Here is a 19,661-nt window from a genome sequence, read left to right as displayed (position 1 = left end):
GTAACTCTCTTCAGGAAATACAAGGTTCATAAAAGGCACTTTTGTTTTTGTTCAAAAGATAGCAGACCACATACTCCTATGTACATAAACAAACAAACAAACTAATAAATAAATATCCCTTCAATTGTCTAAAATAAACATGAGCAACATTTGAGGGGGAAGATCGAAAAATCTGTTTTGACCAACAGAAAAATCAATCTAATTTACCACTACAGTATTATTATTATTATTATTATTTATCATTAGTACTAATAGTAATAATAGGAGCAATATTGGGGAGATGCTGTTACAGGAAAAAAATCACCAACAGAGTGGTGGTGATCCGAGCTACTATTACCCCCTGTGGATGATTGTTTTCCTGAAACAGCGCGTCCTGCAGCGTTTTATTCATTTTATTTATTCATAAAAAATTTCTTCATAGCTGAGCGACATCTTGTTCTCTTGCACCATATTTTGTGAAATACTGAGATGCATTAGAGCATAATTATATAAACTAATTAATTCATTAACTAACCCAGCCAAAATGGCTCCGATGTCGGAGATGAACCACTCGACGGAGTTGAAGCCCAGGATGCCGACTCCATGGTAGCGCTGAAGCCCGAGCTGTAAAAACAAACAAAGCACAAATTAGCACATGCTCGCGCTCACACACACACACACAATTTAAAACGTGTATTGGTTTCATTAGAGTCTGTGATTGACAATTAAACATTAGACGGAGCTCGAGTGAAGACTGGAGCGTTCTAAGTTTACGCGACTCCGCGTGTGTGTGTGTGTGTGAAGCAGCTGAGCGGAAAAGCGAACGTGTAAAGTACATCCTTTGAGGCCACGTTTTTAATACACACTCGACATCTCTGAGGTTTCCTCTCGAAGCATGACCCGATGGGTTCACACACACAAAAATGGAACGATATGTAAAGACACAAGCTACAAAAAGCGCTGACACTGAAGACTCCAATTCATTAAACCACATCAACACGTTTTTTTTTTTCTTTTTGAATGTGTGTGAATATAAAGCGCAGTGGTGTAAACAACAGGCAGGGCTTAAACGCTGTTGCACTTCTCGTTCTCGTTGCCTCGGCTTTACTCCTCAGTGTACTCGAGGTCAACGTCCTATAATAGCCTTAAAAGGAGCAATAAACCCATATCGCTTTGATAAATCATCCACAGAGTCGCGGCTGCTTTCCATCAGAATTAAAAGGCTCTTGCTCTAGCGAGCTGCATGGGGTTCAGATAAGATAACGGATGAAACACGAGCGGGTTGCAGATGTATCCAGAGACGCGTCAATAGCGTACGCTCAAGTGTGTTAGTGATGAGTTCAAAATTAAATCCTCCAGCTAGGGTTTCATTCCAACTTTTTTTTTTTTTTTTTCAAAGCAAGATCATACAGTATACACCCCTCACCTTGAGGAAGCCCTTAGCGGCGATGCGACAGTCTCTGTAATAATCGTTGTAGCTGAGTTTCCTGAACTGCTCCCCCTCCTTCCATCCGAGCGCCGTACGTTTGCCGAATCGATCCACGGCGCGCGCCAACAGCTGGTTCACGGTGAGAGGAGCTTCGGCCTCCGTTCCGGACTCGCCCATCCTCAGCTTCACCTCGCCGTCCCTCAGCGTCGTCCACAGTCCCGAGCCCGGGGCCGAGGGTACGGGAGCTGGGGGTCAGAGGTCAGAGAATCAGACATGGTGTATATAACATGTGGTTTAGGAAAGGATCACGATCCGGATTATACTAAAATTAAAACCCTCTTGCCGCTTCATACAGGTTTCAGTACTTTGATAAGAATTAGATTATTATTACACAGGATGATGTACAAGTGCATCATGGGTAACGCACACGGCCCCTCTGGGTACTTTAGTTCAATAAGTCGAAAGGAATATCCGTAACATCAGTAAAATATACTTAAACATAAACTCAGCTACTTGTTTGGTCAGTGTTATGAATGAATGCAAAAGTTTGTGCCCCCTATGTGGAAAGAAATGTAGGTGTTTTTTTAGTGTTTGTTTTTTTTAACACACTAAAATAATTCTCTAAAAAAGTATTACTCCCACCCTTACCTCTAAATCTCACTTTGTTTTGGATTTAAAGAGTTTAAATATTGGCGCCCCTCTCATCTTTATATATTCTTATACTACACTCCTCCTGACATCTGTCTTGAGCGCAAGTATTGTGTATAAAAGCCACAAAACTAACCCTGTCTCCAGGCCTTATTAGGATTATATCATACATCTGCACAGACCTTGATATTAAACCATTATATATAGTTTATATAAAAGTTGTGATTGTGCATGTTTATATAAAGTTTATATTAACCTTTATATAAAAAGTGGAGGGGGGGCACAAACTTATGCACCAAACCTTATACTACCCTATAATACTTCCGACAGTTTGTCACATCAGTGAGGCCTGGGAGAATAAAAAAAAAAAAAGTTTTAACCTACAGAAAGAAAAAGAAAAAAAGGTGATATTAAATATTCTTTCATTAAAATTTGAGTCGTCAGAGAATAAAAGTTTTTTTCCCTCTAAAACAAGAAAACAACAAGTTTGTGTAACAGACGCTTTTAGGAATGAAGCCAGCAGAGAGACACTGACCCCAGAGAGACAAAGAGACACACACACACCAATTAGCGCTGTGTTTATTCCTGGTAAATCATAGTTCGTTTCCCTTCTATAAACACTGTGACTTGAGGTCCGTCTCCGGGAGTCAACTTTATTTTTATATCCTGTCGTACGAGAGACACTGAAACATGACCCTCAACTAACAGCAGCTCGATCCAAACACTGAGACGCAACAAAATCAGCCAAACACGAACGATTAAAATACAGACGCATCAGCGGCGGGTTTATGGCGAACTCGAGAGCACGAGACTCGCAGATCTTATTAATTACTGCATCTGTAGCTGCTGCCGAGCCTCTGTTTAGGTTCATGGAGGACTTAAGAGGACGAGAGAGAGAGAGAGAGAGAGAGCAGCTGAAGAATGTTACACTTTATATAAATAATCTAAATCAGTAGATGGACAGGATGAACAAACAGACAAAAAACAACAGATTCAAAGAAAAGCATAAATAAAGAAATCAAGAATTCAAAGAGAGAGACCAAGAAAGTGAGAGAGAGAGAGGAGAAAGTAAATAGGACAAGGAACAGCAAAAAAGAAAGCAAAATCAGTGGAAAGAAACCATTAAAATATTAATATGAATAAAGTAGAAAAAAGACAAAATGAAATCAAGAAAGAAAAAAAAATAACTATAGAAACAAAAAGAAAAGAAATACATTGCAAATAAAAAAAATCTAAGAAACCGGTAAGGATGGGAAGAAATGAAGAGGGCAACAAAACAGAAAAAATAATAAAGAAGCGAAAACAGCAAATAAAATCAGAGGCAGGAAAAAGAGGAAAGACAAAGAATGAATAAAACAAGGAATGAATGAAAAGAGTGACGGAGATAAACTGACAAAACCATGAAAAAAAAAACAAAGAAGAAAAATAGCGAGAATATATAAATAAAAACAAAATCTGAAAAAAAAAGGAAAGTAAAGGCAAAGCAAGAAAAGGCCTGAATATTAAACAGAATCTGGAGAAAAATAAAGAATTGAAAGAATTTTCTTGGGAATTGAACCAACAACAGACAGAAAGAAGCAAAACAAGAACATGAAGAGGATAAAATAAAGAGAAGAAAAATCAAAGAAAAAAAATCAGAAGTGAAAGAGCAAGAAATACAAAAATGATGAAAGACAGAAGTAGAGAGATGATTGTAAATATACAAAGAACAGGATGCTGGACTTCCCCCCTCACCCCCCCTTCCTTTTTATCTAAAAATAGTTTAATCCTTAACTTTTTATTTAAATAAAAAAAAAAGGAGCAGTTGCTCATGACCTCATGAATTTAACAAACAGGTCATGTGACTCATGGGGACACGATGACCAGGTCAAGCAGGTTATCTCTGATCCCCAGTGTGGCGTGAGATGGGCGGAGACTCGCGTGTTCCACTCTTACGGCGCGGTGTTCAGACTCGTACGCAAATAAGGTACGAGAGACATGTGGGGGTGTGTGTGGGGGGAAGGGCGGATTAAACAGCCCAGAGGTCTTCGTAACATTTAATTAATCGAAAGGGTAGAAAGGTCACACACACACACACACACACACACACACACACACACACACACACACTGAGCGGTCGGTCAGTTCCCCTTTCACTCTGTGATGAACCAGAGTTACTGGAAATTGTAAAACAGAAAAGTGTGCGCAAGTGTGTGTGTGTGTGTGTGTGTGTGTGTGTGTGTGTGTGTGTGTGCTTATGCTGATTTCCTTCTCACACACACTTCCTCCCCAGAGGGACACACTGATCTCACGGACCTGGAATTTTCCAACACCGCTCTTATGCAAGTGGGTCAAATTTCATTAAAGAAAAACTGAAATTAGAAAATCCAGATTTTGGAGTTTTTTTTCTTGGTAGCTCTGTGCATTTTTGCATCCCTGAACACCCAGTGTATAATCAAGCCATATTTCGCTTACCTGGGTGACATCAATAAAAAATATCCAATAGAAATGAACATTTATGGGGAGACTAACAATCTGATTTGATTTTCAATCTCGATTCCACAGCTCTAATGTTTATTGTCTAATAAGCTCCATTTCTGACAGGATTTGAAGTATTAAAACCTTTAAAGTTGTAACAACTTGTGTTGATTGTTTAAATGTCACGTCTCGTGCAAAGCCATAATCTTTTTTTCCTGTCAATCTCCTGCTCCGCACTCCAGGCCAGTAGATGGCGGTATGGCACAAACTCAAGATGAGAAGAAGAAGAAGAAGAAGAAAAGGCAGCGATTCTCTTCCACAACGAGGGGATTTAGCAGAAGATGGAAGCAGTTTGTCGTTCCTGCAGGAGCTCAAGTATCATTTTTGAGGATTTTGATAAAAGAGAAAGAAACGATGTAACAAGTGTGAATCGATTCCGAGTGAAAGAGCGAAGGTCCGTTTAGAGGAGCAACTCGTTCAGGAAAAGTTCAAACAAACCGCACATTATGTGTTTATTGTTATGTTTATTTGATTTCTTCTTAAACACATGAACCGGTGTGTGTGTGTGTGTGTGTGTGTGTGTGTGTGTGTGATATCTCACCAGGCTCTGAGAGTGTGTCGATGCTGTGGCTCTCCTCCTCTCTCTCACAGGGAGACTCCTCCTCTGATGATTCACTGCAAAGGAATGAAATCAACCGAGTCAGGCAACAGCCGCAGCATGTGAGCGTCACACACACACACACACATACTCGGTCACACACATACTCGGTCACACACACACACACCAAAAACACACACACACCAAAAACACACACACACCAAAAACACACACACACCAAAAACACACACCAAAAACACACACACACACACACACCAAAAACACACACACACACACACACCAAAAACACACACACACACACACACACCAAAAACACACACACACACACACACACCAAAAACACACACACACACACACACACACACACACACACACACACACACACCAAAAACACACACACACACACACACACCAAAAACACACACACACACACACACCAAAAACACACACACACACACACACACCAAAAACACACACACACACACACACACCAAAAACACACACACACACACACACACCAAAAACACACACACACACACACACACCAAAAACACACACACACACACACACACCAAAAACACACACACACACACACACACCAAAAACACACACACACACACACACACCAAAAACACACACACACACACACACCAAAAACACACACACACACACACACCAAAAACACACACACACACACACACACCAAAAACACACACACACACACACACCAAAAACACACACACACACACACCAAAAACACACACACACACACACCAAAAACACACACACACACACACCAAAAACACACACACACACACACCAAAAACACACACACACACACACCAAAAACACACACACACACACACCAAAAACACACACACACACACACCAAAAACACACACACACACACACCAAAAACACACACACACACACACCAAAAACACACACACACACACACCAAAAACACACACACACACACCAAAAACACGCACACACCAAAAACACGCACACGCACACACACCAAAAACACGCACACGCACACACACCAAAAACACGCACACGCACACACACCAAAAACACGCACACGCACACACCAAAAACACGCACACGCACACACCAAAAACACACAGTCACACACACTCGCACACATACACACTCACACTGTGAAGATGCACTAACAACTATAGGAATGTATGGCACGTTCAGGTTGTGAAAGTGGGAACATAATTAACTGACAAGCTGAAAGACGTGTGTGTGTGTGTATGTGTGTGTGTGTGGTTGTACATGTGCACGTGTACACGCGAGTGCTGCGTTACACACTTGGCTGTGGACTCTGCCATGTGGTCCTCCAGAGAAGCGACACTGTCTTCTTTAGCGCAGGACTGCAGGACGCTCACGTCTTCTACCGTCTCCATCACTCCTCCTGCAGACAGGGCTGAGGGCTCACACACGGTCACTGTAGAAAACACACACACACACGCGGGCAAACGTTAACACTCCACTACAGCTCCTTCTACAGGTCAGATTTATAGATGGTCTTCAAAGACGTGTTATGTCTGTCGTCAGACGTTTGATTCTTTACTTCAATACTTTGATTATATAACACTAATGTATCTCATTTAACGGGTAAAACACACACACACAAGTTTACAAGAGAAGTGTGTGTGTGTGTGTGTGTTTCTCCTCAGTCAGAGACGTAAGGCAATCACATGAAGTATGTTAGGTCAAGTGTCAAACACGTGTGTGTGTGTGTGTGTGTCATAAGATCATTGCTTTCATAAAGTAAACACATCATAGGGCAATAAACTACATACTTCAAATTCACCTCAGAAAAAACCTGAAAGATACGTAGAATATGATTAAAAAAAAAAATTAAAAAAAAAGTCACACCTTTAGCTAAGGGATATTTAATTTGTGTCGGCCGTATTCTACACCCTGCTGGCTGACGAGGATCCTTTGGAGCTTTGTGAACATGAGCGGGAATCATTTAAACATCAAACACGGCTTTTTTTGGAAGGAAAGCGCTATCCACCCACTTCTGCCTGAGCGGCTCACAGACGTCCATGTTTGACCAGATCACACACTGTAATGTCCGTGTACTTCTCCACAAAGACTGTCCTGGACTCGGCTGATGCAGACAGCTGTTCTCTGAGGACTGGTGACTTTAGTCGCTCGATAGTTCAGGGCTGGAGTTTCCTACAGTCTACCTGAGCCTCTAATAACGAACTGGACTCCAAACTAACTTACACACATCTCCTGTTATACTGAACTTCCAGTCTCACACAGTATGATGCAGATCGATCCCTGCTGTCCGTTTCACCCAGATGAGGACGGGTATCCTGATTGAGTCTGGTTCCTCTCAAGGTTTCTTCCTATTATCATCTCACAGACGCCGTCTTCCTTAACTTGCTCATTAGGGACAATCTGATTATTTTGACTCCTACACATTCACATTCCATACAAACTTAAATAATTCTTTGGATTGTGTAAAGCTGCTTTGCGACAATGACAATTTTTCGCCTTGCACCTACAGGGTCCGGGTTCGATTCCTGGCCCACCTCCAGGTCCCAGAGACCCTGAATACAGGATAAAGCGTTGTAGAAGCTGAGTGAGTATAGAGCTGAAAGAAACCTAATCTCCTTCCAATAGGGCTCTGGACAGTCATTTACCTGATAATGATATTAAAATGCCCATCTGTTCCCCCATAATGGAAAAAAAAAGATAATGTTACAGTTAGCTTGATTCTAACATAACCCTAAAATCTTATAGCTACATTAGCAAATAAAAAAAAGAGAATTGGCCATCATAGCACCAAAGGTCTCATCTTTGTGAAGGCTTTTTGATAAACATGGAGATGGAGGTAAATATTCTCTTGGCTTGGAAGCAGCAGTTGTTGTTTTCTTTTTAAACCCTCGTACCATGTCAAGGTGACAAGTCAAGCTGACTGTCAAATACACTGGAAATGTCAAATACACATAACCAAAAAAAAAAAAAAACCCCGCCAACACACACGACTACTCATTTACAATCTATCCAGTAAATCAGGAACCGAATGAAACCACACCTAAACAACCTAAACATTCCCGGTGACCCACAGGCGTCATGGCCGTGTATTATGTTTTCCACATCATGCTCCGTCATGTCCCGTTTCCTGCTCTCCTGAGGTCAAATCCAGCAGGAAGGGGGTCATTTCCAAGCAGGAAACTCGTCGGTGTGTTCCTGAGTGATATCAGCATCACACAGCTTGGAGCTCTGAACCTCAACGCTGACGTTTTGATTACTTCAATGGGAAAGCCTGTAAATTTGGAGGTTAGCATGGCGTGAAATTGATGCTGGAGAGCAAGGACGGATTTAAAGAAAAAAAAAAAAAAAAATCTATAAAGCTTTGGTAATTAGCAGTTATTCATGTTTTTGTACTCACTTAATAATAAAGTTATAAATAAATATATTATATACAGTAGGTCCCCAACATATGAACGAGTCCAATTTGTTCGTAAGTCCAATAAACATCGTTTCACCCTTCTCTATTCTCTCAATTATTTTCACTTTGATACTCCTAAGAAGCAGCAACCTTTTTTTATTTCCAGCTTCAGCGCCACTGCTTTTACGCTTGCTTCCGGACATTACAGTGGCCCAGAAATGTAAAAATCAAAACAACAAATCAGAAAAAAAAAGAAAAAGAACCACAATGACAAATTCGGAAACACCGGATAATAAATAGCAATTCAAAACACAACAACAAATTCAGACAACTGGAAAGGGTAGGTATAATTTGCACATAAAAGTCTTACAGCCAACTGGTACGAGCAGAAGTTTACAGATGGTTCAGAGCTCCATCACACACACCACGGCTTCAACCTTCCCCGTCATTGGTTCGTCATTAGTTTTCCTGAGAGATGTGAAGATTCCTGAGGGTAGAATTAAAACGTCTGCCTCGTTAAGAACCTGTTCCAAGTGCTTGCTGAAGAGACGTCGCACAGCCGGTTTCACCAGTTCAACGTTCCTTCACGTGGCAGATTCGATCAGGGCAGGTTCTTTCTCTAAAAGTCCCAGGATTTGAACTCGCATCTTTTTTTTTATAGTCAGGAGGGTAGAACCTTCCCAGGAAAAGCGCCGCCCAGGTGATGGATCACAGGTGTCCTGATGCATGTCTCGAGACCGAGGGGTCTCGGAGTGTTGAAGGAGCACAGCTGCAGCTTTCCCATGAGGCCTGTCAAACCCCCTTCTTCCTGCTTCCGAGGATGTTAAGGTTACGTTATTGACGAGTAGTAATGATGGTCTTTCTTGCACCCGAAAGAGACGTATTCAGGCTTAGCAAGGTGATTAAGACACACACACACACACACATCCCTTGTGGCTTGTGATTGAGCTCATAATGATTCCAACAGGAGCTCTGGTTTGTTTTTCCATTCACCTCTCTAGACCGCAGAGGGACTTTGAAATAGGCTGAATCCAAACTGTGCACGCGATAGGATTTTCCATAACCACACACACACACACACCTACCTCCCTTAGGTTCTTCTTCTCATCCACGCACCTCTGCATGTGCAAATTACTGTGGTAAAGTCGTGCATATGAAAGCCTACGTAAATACAAATGAACTTCTGAACTCACACACACACACACACACACACACACACACACACACACACATCCTCAACATTGATCAAATCACACAATCTTAATGCTTTAACTCACATCCACACAGCGCACTGCCGATGCTGATACGTGTGTGATTTATCTCGACCGTAGTCCGAAATCATGGTGCAATATTAATCTTTTGGATTTACTCTTGTGAAAGAACAAACATCGGCTGGGATTGCGCATCGTCTGCGTTAGACATGCGACCTGCACCCACGCTGATGCTCCTTTTATCCAAGCTTTCTTTCGGAGACGTTTCTGTCGCTACACCAGTTTACAGCAGGCTGATATTTACGGTAAACTTAAACAAAACCTGGGTCATAAAACATTTTTACTCTTTTTTTTTTTAAAAGTAAACAGGAACTAATCGTTGTGTCGGAGCTCGCAGCGTGCGCGATCAGTCAGAGGAGCCGCTCGTTTGGATTTGCTAGTTTGTCATGTCCTACCTACTTTGCATAAATTTGAGAACATCTCTGGTCAGGCGCTGCTCGCTGCTGAAACTTCAGCTCAACCTCTCAGCAACAAAGAGACACTGTTTTTGTCAGGTAACAAATCACAAGGTTAAACAAAGCTTAAAAGAAACAAATCAAAAACAAATCTACCAGAAAAAAAAAAACGAAGTTGACAAATGATTGCAGATTGCCGCGTCCAACTGATTGACGATCCGTGATGCTTTAGCTCCGCCCACAAATCCAAATTCCTCACTACAAGTATTGCAACACAAGTATTCCTGCTTAGATAATCATTTATGTAATAAGGACACAAACATGAAATGGAACAGTGCGTTAAAACCTTACAACGCAGCGTCCGAACCTGTTGTCCGAACGTCTCCTAGTCCTCACACCGGAGTGAATTAGGTGCCATTCGAGAACCTGCTGACATTGTGAGAATCTGACAACTTCACCCCTGAGAAGTCAGGAACGTGCATTTCAAGACTTTTCTAGCTGATGAGGTTTTTTTCCCCAGGCATCCTATAAAAAGCCTGAAAAACCAGCTAGCGCGTCTCTACCCCCTGGGGTTTCCGGCTACGAGAACGTTTCTGCTCCTGACACAATTTGAGTGAATTTTTTGTCTATTTTTAAATGTTCGTGCGCCTGTTATAGGAGATACTGATTTACAAAAAGTAAAAATTAGTAGCACAGTATTTGATATGCGGAGGGTGTTCAAGTGAAAGTCTCGCTTTATTTCTCTATATAATCCCCGGCTACACTAATGCACTAACCCAGTGCACGGAGCCGTGATCGGACTGCCTGCTTCACGTCTAAAAACGCTGGCCTCCCAGGAACTCCATTAATGACCCAAGCAAATGCACTGTACAGGGAATGTGGCAATAATTCCCAATGAGTTCCTGTAATGTGCGAGTGGTGCCGGTTGAATGATTGTGCTGAATCTCGTTGGATGTTCACGTAAACGACTGCAGTGGGCTCCGAGCCACCTCGGCCAGGATCGACGCTCAAAAATGTACGGCCTTCTTTAAAACGTTTGCACCGTTCAGATGTTATACTACGATTAAGAGTCTCTTCACCGCACTGTGACTGAAATCTTCGTTTGTTTGTTTTTTTTTTACATCTTCATTCACCAGAAAAAGTCCACACGTTTGACTCGTGGTATAAATAAATCTAATAAATAAACAAACAGTATTAGATATCCGTAGAAGAAAAGCAATGTTAATGTGCGATCAATTTAAAGGAGATGTTCATTTAACGTATATGTTACTCCATCGCGCCAACTGTTGTTGTTTTTTTTTACATCGATCATACACAAAAATATTTGAGGAGTTTTCTTCAGAATGAATTAAGAATTAAAATCATGGCATCCATCAAGTCTTTAAATAACCTGTTTGAGCGTCTGTTTGGATTAGTTAAATGGAAGCTTGACAGAAATTATTAGGTATAACTTGTTTAATCATGCTGATAAGTCGCCTGCGTACTTTATAGTTAACCGTTTACTCATTTTTATACATCATCCATATAAAAAAAATGGCAAAAGATAAATAAGGAAAACCATTAAGAACAACTGGCCACGTTTCTTTTGATGTTGAGAGTCGACACGAAAACGGCGTGAAATTTCAAGTCGTAAAGAAGAAACTGTAAAAAATTTAACTCGCTGTTTTCTCATGGGCAAAAAAATATTTAATGATTTTTTTTTTAATGTTCTTTTATTATTTATTAAATTTATTATTATTACTACTTTCTATTCACTATTAAATGAATGCAACACTTTCTAAGTGATACACCACGGCTGCTTGAGTCCGGTCGTCAAACCCCTAAGATGCCATGTTCGGACAATTAAAAAAAAAATTTTTTTTTAGAAGGGTAGTATTTAAAAAATGTTATCACGTAAACAAAACTCACATCACTATAAGTGGGGATATTGGTGGGGATTCAAACGAAACCAAGACACACCCTGACACTCCTATAGCAAGTGTCCACTGCTTACTGACGCCCCCCCCCCCCCCCCCCCAACCCCCACCCACCAAAAACCAAAACTAACAGGGGGGATTAACACCCTGGGGTTGACTGTTAAAACGAGTGGACGTGTGTGTGTGTGTGTGTGTGTGTGTGTGTGTGTGTGTGTGTGTGTTTGCAGTAGTGGGCTTCCAGCCTCCATAATAAAACCCACCATCTGGAGCTCTGCATGAGGAAGCACAGCCGCTCCCTTAACACACACACACACACACCTTACAGTCGGTCTGTATTGTACGACACGTCCAACCAGGATGTGCTCATTCATATTATTATAATACACAAAAAAAATTTAATAAAACCAAAAACACAACATACTGACACACCACAATGGGATTTTTACAACACACACACACACTGATCTGTTGCTCCACACGAGTCAATGAGTCACACCCAACCATCCACAAGGCAACGTGTTCAAACATACACACTCACACACACAGCTTTAAACAAAGACTTACACTGCATCGTTCTTGTCTCTTTGATCTGTTGCGATGTATCTAATTTTCTTCTCTTTTGTAAACTCTCCTCCTTTCCCTCGCTCCGCGCTTCAGCAGAATGCCGGTATGAATCTCTTCCGCCTGCCTCACAAACCGCCCCAACACATCATTCATTTCAAACCGCCCCCATCCTGCCCCGCCCCTCCTGTCACTCCTCCCTCCTTCGCTGCTCAACACACACTCTGTGCCTCCTGATTGGCTGAAACGTCTCACACCACACTCACAGCGCTCAGCCTTGACGAATGTTCCTCCACCACACACACACACACACACACAGAGTGTATTATGATGTGCCGGGGTTACTATAGGGGAAATCTGCATCAGGAGAGAATCAAGCAGCTGCAGTGACATCAGCGCAAATTCCTCTCAATCACACACACACACACACACACACACACACACACACACACACTTACTCATATCCATTAAAATAAATATGAATAAATAGAAATGGAAAAAAAAAAGTGTAATATTATCTCATGAAATATTTTTTCTTATACGGATCCTTTAATTTACTCTATTTTTTTTTAGCTCGGCATTTTCTAAATCCGTAGTTAGCGACACCCTGTAATTCATGAAACTCCATAATTACACCCCGAGGGGTTCAACAAGTCCCGGTTTAAAAATACTACAGACAGAGACAAATACTACAAATATACAGTTTTACACTGAGGAAATACAGAGAGAAAAAATCTATTTATCCATCCATCCATACCGCAGAGACGCTACCGACTCGGCCAGAGGCACAGACTCGCCTGGAGACGGTACCGACCCGCTTAGAGACGCTACAGTATTGCCCGGACGCTACCGACTCGGCCAGAGACGCTACCGACTCGGCCAGAGACGCTACCGACTCGGCCAGAGACGCTACCGACTCGGCCAGAGACGCTACCGACTCGGCCAGAGACGCTACCGACTCGGCCAGAGACGCTACCGACTCGGCCAGAGACGCTACCGACTCGGCCAGAGACGCTACCGACTCGGCCAGAGGCACAGACTCGCCTGGAGACGGTACCGACCCGCTTAGAGACGCTACAGTATTGCCCGGACGCTACCAACTCGCTCAGAGACACAGACTCGCCCAGAGACGCAACCGACTCGCCCAGAGACACAGACTCGCCCAGACGCTACCGACTCGCTCAGAGCCACAGACTCCCCCAGACGCTACCGACTCGCTCAGAGCCACAGACTCCCCCAGACGCTACAGACTCGGGCACTGCAGACTCGGGCACATCTCTATCTTTCTCTCTCTCTCTTTTAAACCCTCCCCTGTTGTCATGATCTGCAGCTTAAACGGAAACCAGTGACTTTATTTACAGATGAAGAATTCCCAGAAGACTAGTGAGCAAAAAGGGAAGCTTCGTGGGTTTAAAGCCTTAACGAAAGACTGGAACTTTACAATTTAAAAAGCAGATGTTTACTGAAACAACTCTGAGCAGAAGCAGATGTGATAAATGCCGAATCATGAAACAGTCCTACCCAGAGAGAAACCCGAGCCGCCAGAGAGGACTTCATCAGAAGCACCAGGGGACGAGCGTCCATTAGATGAAGACACACTGTTGATGTTGTAGGTGCAGTGAAGAACGCACTCATGAAACCCTGGGAGTGAAAGCTGAGCACCGTACACGTGCTGACTCAGAGGGAAAGAACACAAGTCGTGAATTTCCAGTTTGTGTAGCTTGAAAATGCTCGTGTGACTCGAGTTCACGACCTTTTTATAGAACCTGCTCATGCAAGGAGGTTGAGATGGAAACTTACGGTATTTTTTGGCTTTTTGTCCTACTTTGCAACAGATTGTTTGTTTGTGTGTGTGTGTGTGTGTGTATATGTATGTGTGCGCACCAACAATAACTACAGTAACAATTATAACATTTCCGCACAACTGTTATAGGAAAATAATCAATATGAATGACGAAAAAAAATGACGAAGTGTGATCAACAGAGTTACTCTCGCCATCTTGATATTATGAACAACAGAACCTGATAAGTTAGTTCTTCTAGAAATTACAGGAGTTTTCCGTATTAAATGCATATTAAGTTCAAAAGATGCAATTCGTCATGTTACCAAGAAACCACACAAAGCACGAAGGAACTTCATCCGTCCTGTAGCTCAATGTCTGAAAACACCTACGATGCACAAAGACACAAAGCCGCGGACTCCTTCCATAAACGTTTAATACATTTCCCCTTTCAGTAAACATCACCATGGCAACAATTCAATTGAAAAAATTAGTGTATCGTTCACCATCTCTTGTTACTATAGAAACGATGACGTACAATCAACACCTTCTAACTGATCACAATTAAAAATGAACATTGCTGTGATATAAATAAATATTTCTGTGTTAGGTGAATATAACCCCATAATATACAGAGCGTTCAAGTCAAACTGGGACTTGTGATGAAATTTCCCACGTACAGTTCTGACCTCACTCCAAGCCATTTACGGGTTTGTTTTTAACATTAAAAGGAGTTCCTGGGAGGCCAGCATTTCAGCCATGAAGCAGACACCTTCCACATACTGAGAAAACTTCCTACCTTGATGGTATCCAAGCACTAGATTATACAGAGAAATAAAAAAGCGATCAAAAGTCCTGGATTGACTTGAATGCCCTTGTAGTAGGAGTAGCAGTAATAATAATCATTATTATTATTATTATTATTATTATTATTATAAATATTGCTAAGTTTTTTGTTAGAATAAGTAAGAATACTGCAAGTTATAAGTACATTTTCAGAATTCTGTCATTTTCGAAAGCTTTGGCACTTACACTCTGTAAACACAGGCACACCTTTGTGGAAAGAGCCATGCGAGTGTGATGAGTGGCCTTCTGACCCCCAGGTCAGTTTAAACAAACTGAGAAGTGAGTCTCCTAAGCAAGGAGAGAGTCCCCGCTTCCTCCGCAATAAACGTTACAAACAGCAGACTTGCGCAATGCAGTCTGGTTCTGGTATTGTGGAATATAAGTACCTCTAGAACCCTCAGTCTGTCCGGTTATCTCAGAAATAGAAAGATTAGACACAAGGCTGAATGCAATATTGACATAGCCATGACACACTGACAAATCATGATGCATCATTTAGCTAATTAGCTACTAGCAGGAAGTAAAAAGTACCTAAAAATACATTCATCAACCTTATCGGTACTTCACGACGATTCACGTCACAGCAGCTCGACCAATCCCAATAAGGAATCCTGTCCGCATGGATCACAGGGTAGTGTTTAACACAAGATAGAGGGTTTTTTTGTTGTTGTTTTTTTTACTTAAGGACACAATTTGTTATGAAATAAGATTCCAGGGTGTGCCAATACTAAATATTAACATTAATATTTACATTAATATTTACTGGGGATCACAGCAAACTTCCACGCCTAAGCATTAGGGCACTAGATAGTAGAGATGGGGAAAGAAAAAAATTGATCCAGTTTATGAATTGTGATTCTTTTGTGTGCTGATTGATGTATCTTTTTAAACAATCATTTAAATATATTTATATCTGAGCTGCACCGGTCGATCAGCCCGTGACCCAAAGTGACTGTTTTTTCAATTCGTTCAGTCTTGATCGATCACATGGTACATAACCTCTCCTCTACCATGTGCACGAGTTTTCCTTGGTCTTGCAACAGAAACGTATTTTTATAGTGTTATCAAAAGTCGTGCACGTTAAAAAGCTTCACGTTCTACAAACCCTGTGAGCGGTTAGTCTCAAACCCACTCGTTACACACGCTTACTGTACATCAGTCTCAAAAGGACCACATGGACAATTTATTCTCAAAACACAAGTGTTAGAAGCTGCACACACCGGACCGCGTGCTCATCCCTGCTCAAGACGCGCTCAAGACTTTAAAACGTCATAAAAACCTAAAACGTCACTGTTTCTTAATAATCCTGCAGGTGGCGCTCTAAACTACTCACACACAGGCATCCCTCGTGGTAAAAGTGAATCGTTTGCTACGTTTATTTAAAAAAATAAAGTTTAATTTAACGCCGTTAAACATTGATAGGAATGTGCGGTTATTATTTTATTTATTTATTCTTAGCCATTTTGTGTTTGCAAAAATGTTAAGACATCCCCTCCACAAGCAACACAAAATTCCCACTTCCTTTTTTTTTTTTTTAAACCCCACATTTCCATCATTGTCTAAACACAACACACACACATTTCTCTCCAACTATAATCTAATCAGTAACAATACCTTCTGTTCGTCAGTCATTCTGCGCGGCAGTTCCACCTGCCTCTGTTTGCTCTCGACTTCCTGACGTTTGTTTAATTATTTCGTACAAGAGCTGCTACCCCGACAACCGACCAGTCACACTAACGAAACACAGAGTGTATTTTTAAATGTGTGGTAGAAAAGACACATAGCTATATAGAAGAAGAAATGTCAGTTCAGTCATAGTTATATATTATATGATGGTTTAATCTGATGATTCTCTGTGTGTTCTCTATGTTTTAAACTAAAACACACACACACAGGTGTTCTAAAGGCAGATGATATATGATATATGAGTATCATGTCCTTCACAGGAACTGAATTCAGGTTATCATTCTAAATCACATGATTGTAGGAACACGACCGGTACAGCAGGTACATCCAAATTTAATAAAAACAAAACAAAAAAACATTATACAACAAGAAATATCTGTTGATCCGGAGATATTTATCAAAAGGTTAAAAAAGGAGCCTCGAGTTTTGTGCCACAAACTACTGCCAAAAAAAGAACCTCTCTAGTTAGATCGTACCAGCCAAACGGCCCTGACCCGTCGGGACAAGACCTCTGAAGGTGTGATGTGGTATCTAGCACCAAGACGTTCCTTCAGGTTGTGTAAATTGCGAGAAGGAGCTGCTGAATATTTCACAAACCGTTCCTAAGTAACATTTGTATTAAGACTAGGGAACATTATCTTGCTGAGAGAATCCACTGCCTGTTTATTGGGTAGTAATGCCAACATGCAGGGGGTGTACTTGGCCAGCAACAATGTTTAGATAGGTGGAATGTGTCATGGTCACATCAACATGAATGACAGGATCCAAGGTTTCCCAGTAGAACATCCCATGCCCAGACCATCACAATGCCCTCACTGGCTCACTGGTACCATCTTTGCCCTGAGAAACAGATGCATGCACCTAACTATCCGCTTTATCAGACCATCATTACTCTGTAGTCCAGTTCTGATACTCACATGGCCACTGAAAAAATTTTCGGTGGTGGATATAGTTGTTAACTTTTTCAGAAATTTGTTCTACAGTACCTCTGTTCCGTGGGATCGAACCAGACGGGCCAAGGTTCACTTTTCATAAGCTTCTATTAGGTTACCCTAATGCCAGTTTACCGATTGTCCATCCTCGGGGCACTTTTGGTATGTACCAACCACTTATTTAATGAAATTATTTTATTACCCCCCCCCCCCCCACGACTGCTCGTCAAATTTTCTATTATGATTAGAATTATATTACTATTATAATGAGTCCTAGTCAATTGGTGGTTTATTGGTGTATAATATTTCTTTTTAGGCCCATTTTATTTTGCAGTGCTTTATCAGGTAATACAAAAAAAATATCTTTTTAAATTTTATCATTTTAACACTTTATATATGAACTATGATGAGATTTTGATTTTTATTATAATATGTTTATTTTATGTATATGAAAACAATTGCATAAACATTTGACTTTAATTTTTTTTTTTTTTTTTTTTACACATTTAGTTAATTCATTTTTTTAATCAGAGAGATCAGTTCAAACTAAATGTGCCAAAAAATGCATTTAATATGCCAATATTTCATTTAATATTTTACAAATATTTGTACTCGTTAGAACACTAATATAATATTTGATCATAATAAAGATGTATAAGTATGTTGTAATGTACAAGTATGCTGTAAAACCTGAAACACCACAAAAGAGGTGCAGTTTTGGATACACTCTGACCGACCTGATTTGGCAATTGTAACAATTGCCCATTTTTTCACTGACTCTTCCTCCCTTTACATGCTGCCTGGATACACTGTCTCTCCTTCAAAGGCTTTGATGTTATAAGTGATATAAGTGTGTATTGATCTAAAACTTAAAAAGAACCTTCAGTGCACTAATTGTGTTGTATTTACACACACACACACACACACAGATATTAAAAGATACACTATTAAAAGATAAATAAAAACATGTAGATAAAAACACATTTTTGATAGATAGAATATTCTGTGATATTTCTATTAAACAAAAAAACAACTAATGAGCCAATCTAACAGCTTTACACCTGCTCATACAATCAATCACTTACCTGATTAGAGATAAGTCGCTTATTAAGTTAATGTTAAAATTTATATTATTATTATTATTCTTTGACAGTGTCAGACACGTGCGCAGTATAATTTCCTCATCACCGAAGGGAATTAGAAACTCGTTTACTCACCACCTTCCTTAAACTCGCACACGTGGTAATAAACCAACGCGCTTCTCCCACGGTGTGTCTGTGTGCGGGGGTTTGTGGCGTTTTGTTAAGGGAGGATGATGAAGTGTGAGCGCGCGGCGGCCGAAACCAAACGGACAGTTTAGAAAAGCAGAAATAAACGCGCGTGCCGCCAAGGAAATGAAGCCGGGAATAATAAAACGACAACAACACCAGCTACCGGTCAGAGTGTGTATTACAGCGAGCGATCAGGGAGGCTGCTGGGGAAATGAGCTCGCGATCGTTTATACGTAATAGTAGCGCTGTTACGTATAAAGCCAGTCACGTGCGGAAGGGGCGGGTCCAAATTAAAGCACGGTGTGTTCAGATGATTGTGACGTCACCCAATAAGACGTCAGCATACAGTTAACATTTAATATACTGTATGTAATATATGGATATGTATTAGATAGATAGATAGATAGATAGATAGATACGTACATAGATAGATAGATAGATAGATAGAT

At 41.0% G+C, this 19,661-nt stretch overlaps 1 protein-coding gene across 5 annotated transcripts in view; it reads right to left on the bottom strand.

Annotated features, from left to right (window-relative positions):
- Nucleotides 1-19,330, bottom strand: part of acsbg2 (acyl-CoA synthetase bubblegum family member 2) — a 28,945-nt gene extending 9,615 nt beyond the window's left edge. The window contains exons 1-5 of one of the 5 annotated variants that reach the window (XM_053504017.1): nucleotides 19,159-19,330; nucleotides 6,453-6,588; nucleotides 5,115-5,188; nucleotides 1,406-1,653; nucleotides 515-603 (exon numbers count right to left, since the gene is read on the bottom strand). In XM_053504017.1, coding sequence (XP_053359992.1) covers nucleotides 515-603; nucleotides 1,406-1,653; nucleotides 5,115-5,188; nucleotides 6,453-6,547 — 506 coding nt within the window. In that variant the 5' untranslated portion in view covers nucleotides 6,548-6,588; nucleotides 19,159-19,330. Of the gene's footprint in view, nucleotides 1-514; nucleotides 604-1,405; nucleotides 1,654-5,114; nucleotides 5,189-6,452; nucleotides 6,589-7,022; nucleotides 8,012-8,923; nucleotides 9,656-12,699; nucleotides 12,849-14,217; nucleotides 14,457-19,158 lie in introns of those variants that run through there. The other 4 variants (XM_053504019.1, XM_053504016.1, XM_053504020.1 and 1 more) reach the window with 4 other exon arrangements.
- Between the last annotated feature and the right edge of the window lie 331 nt (nucleotides 19,331-19,661).

This window comes from Clarias gariepinus, chromosome 9 (assembly GCF_024256425.1).
Source record: "Clarias gariepinus isolate MV-2021 ecotype Netherlands chromosome 9, CGAR_prim_01v2, whole genome shotgun sequence".
Classification (NCBI taxonomy): Eukaryota; Metazoa; Chordata; class Actinopteri; order Siluriformes; family Clariidae; genus Clarias; species Clarias gariepinus.
This window is presented reverse-complemented; position numbering and strand designations above follow the sequence as displayed.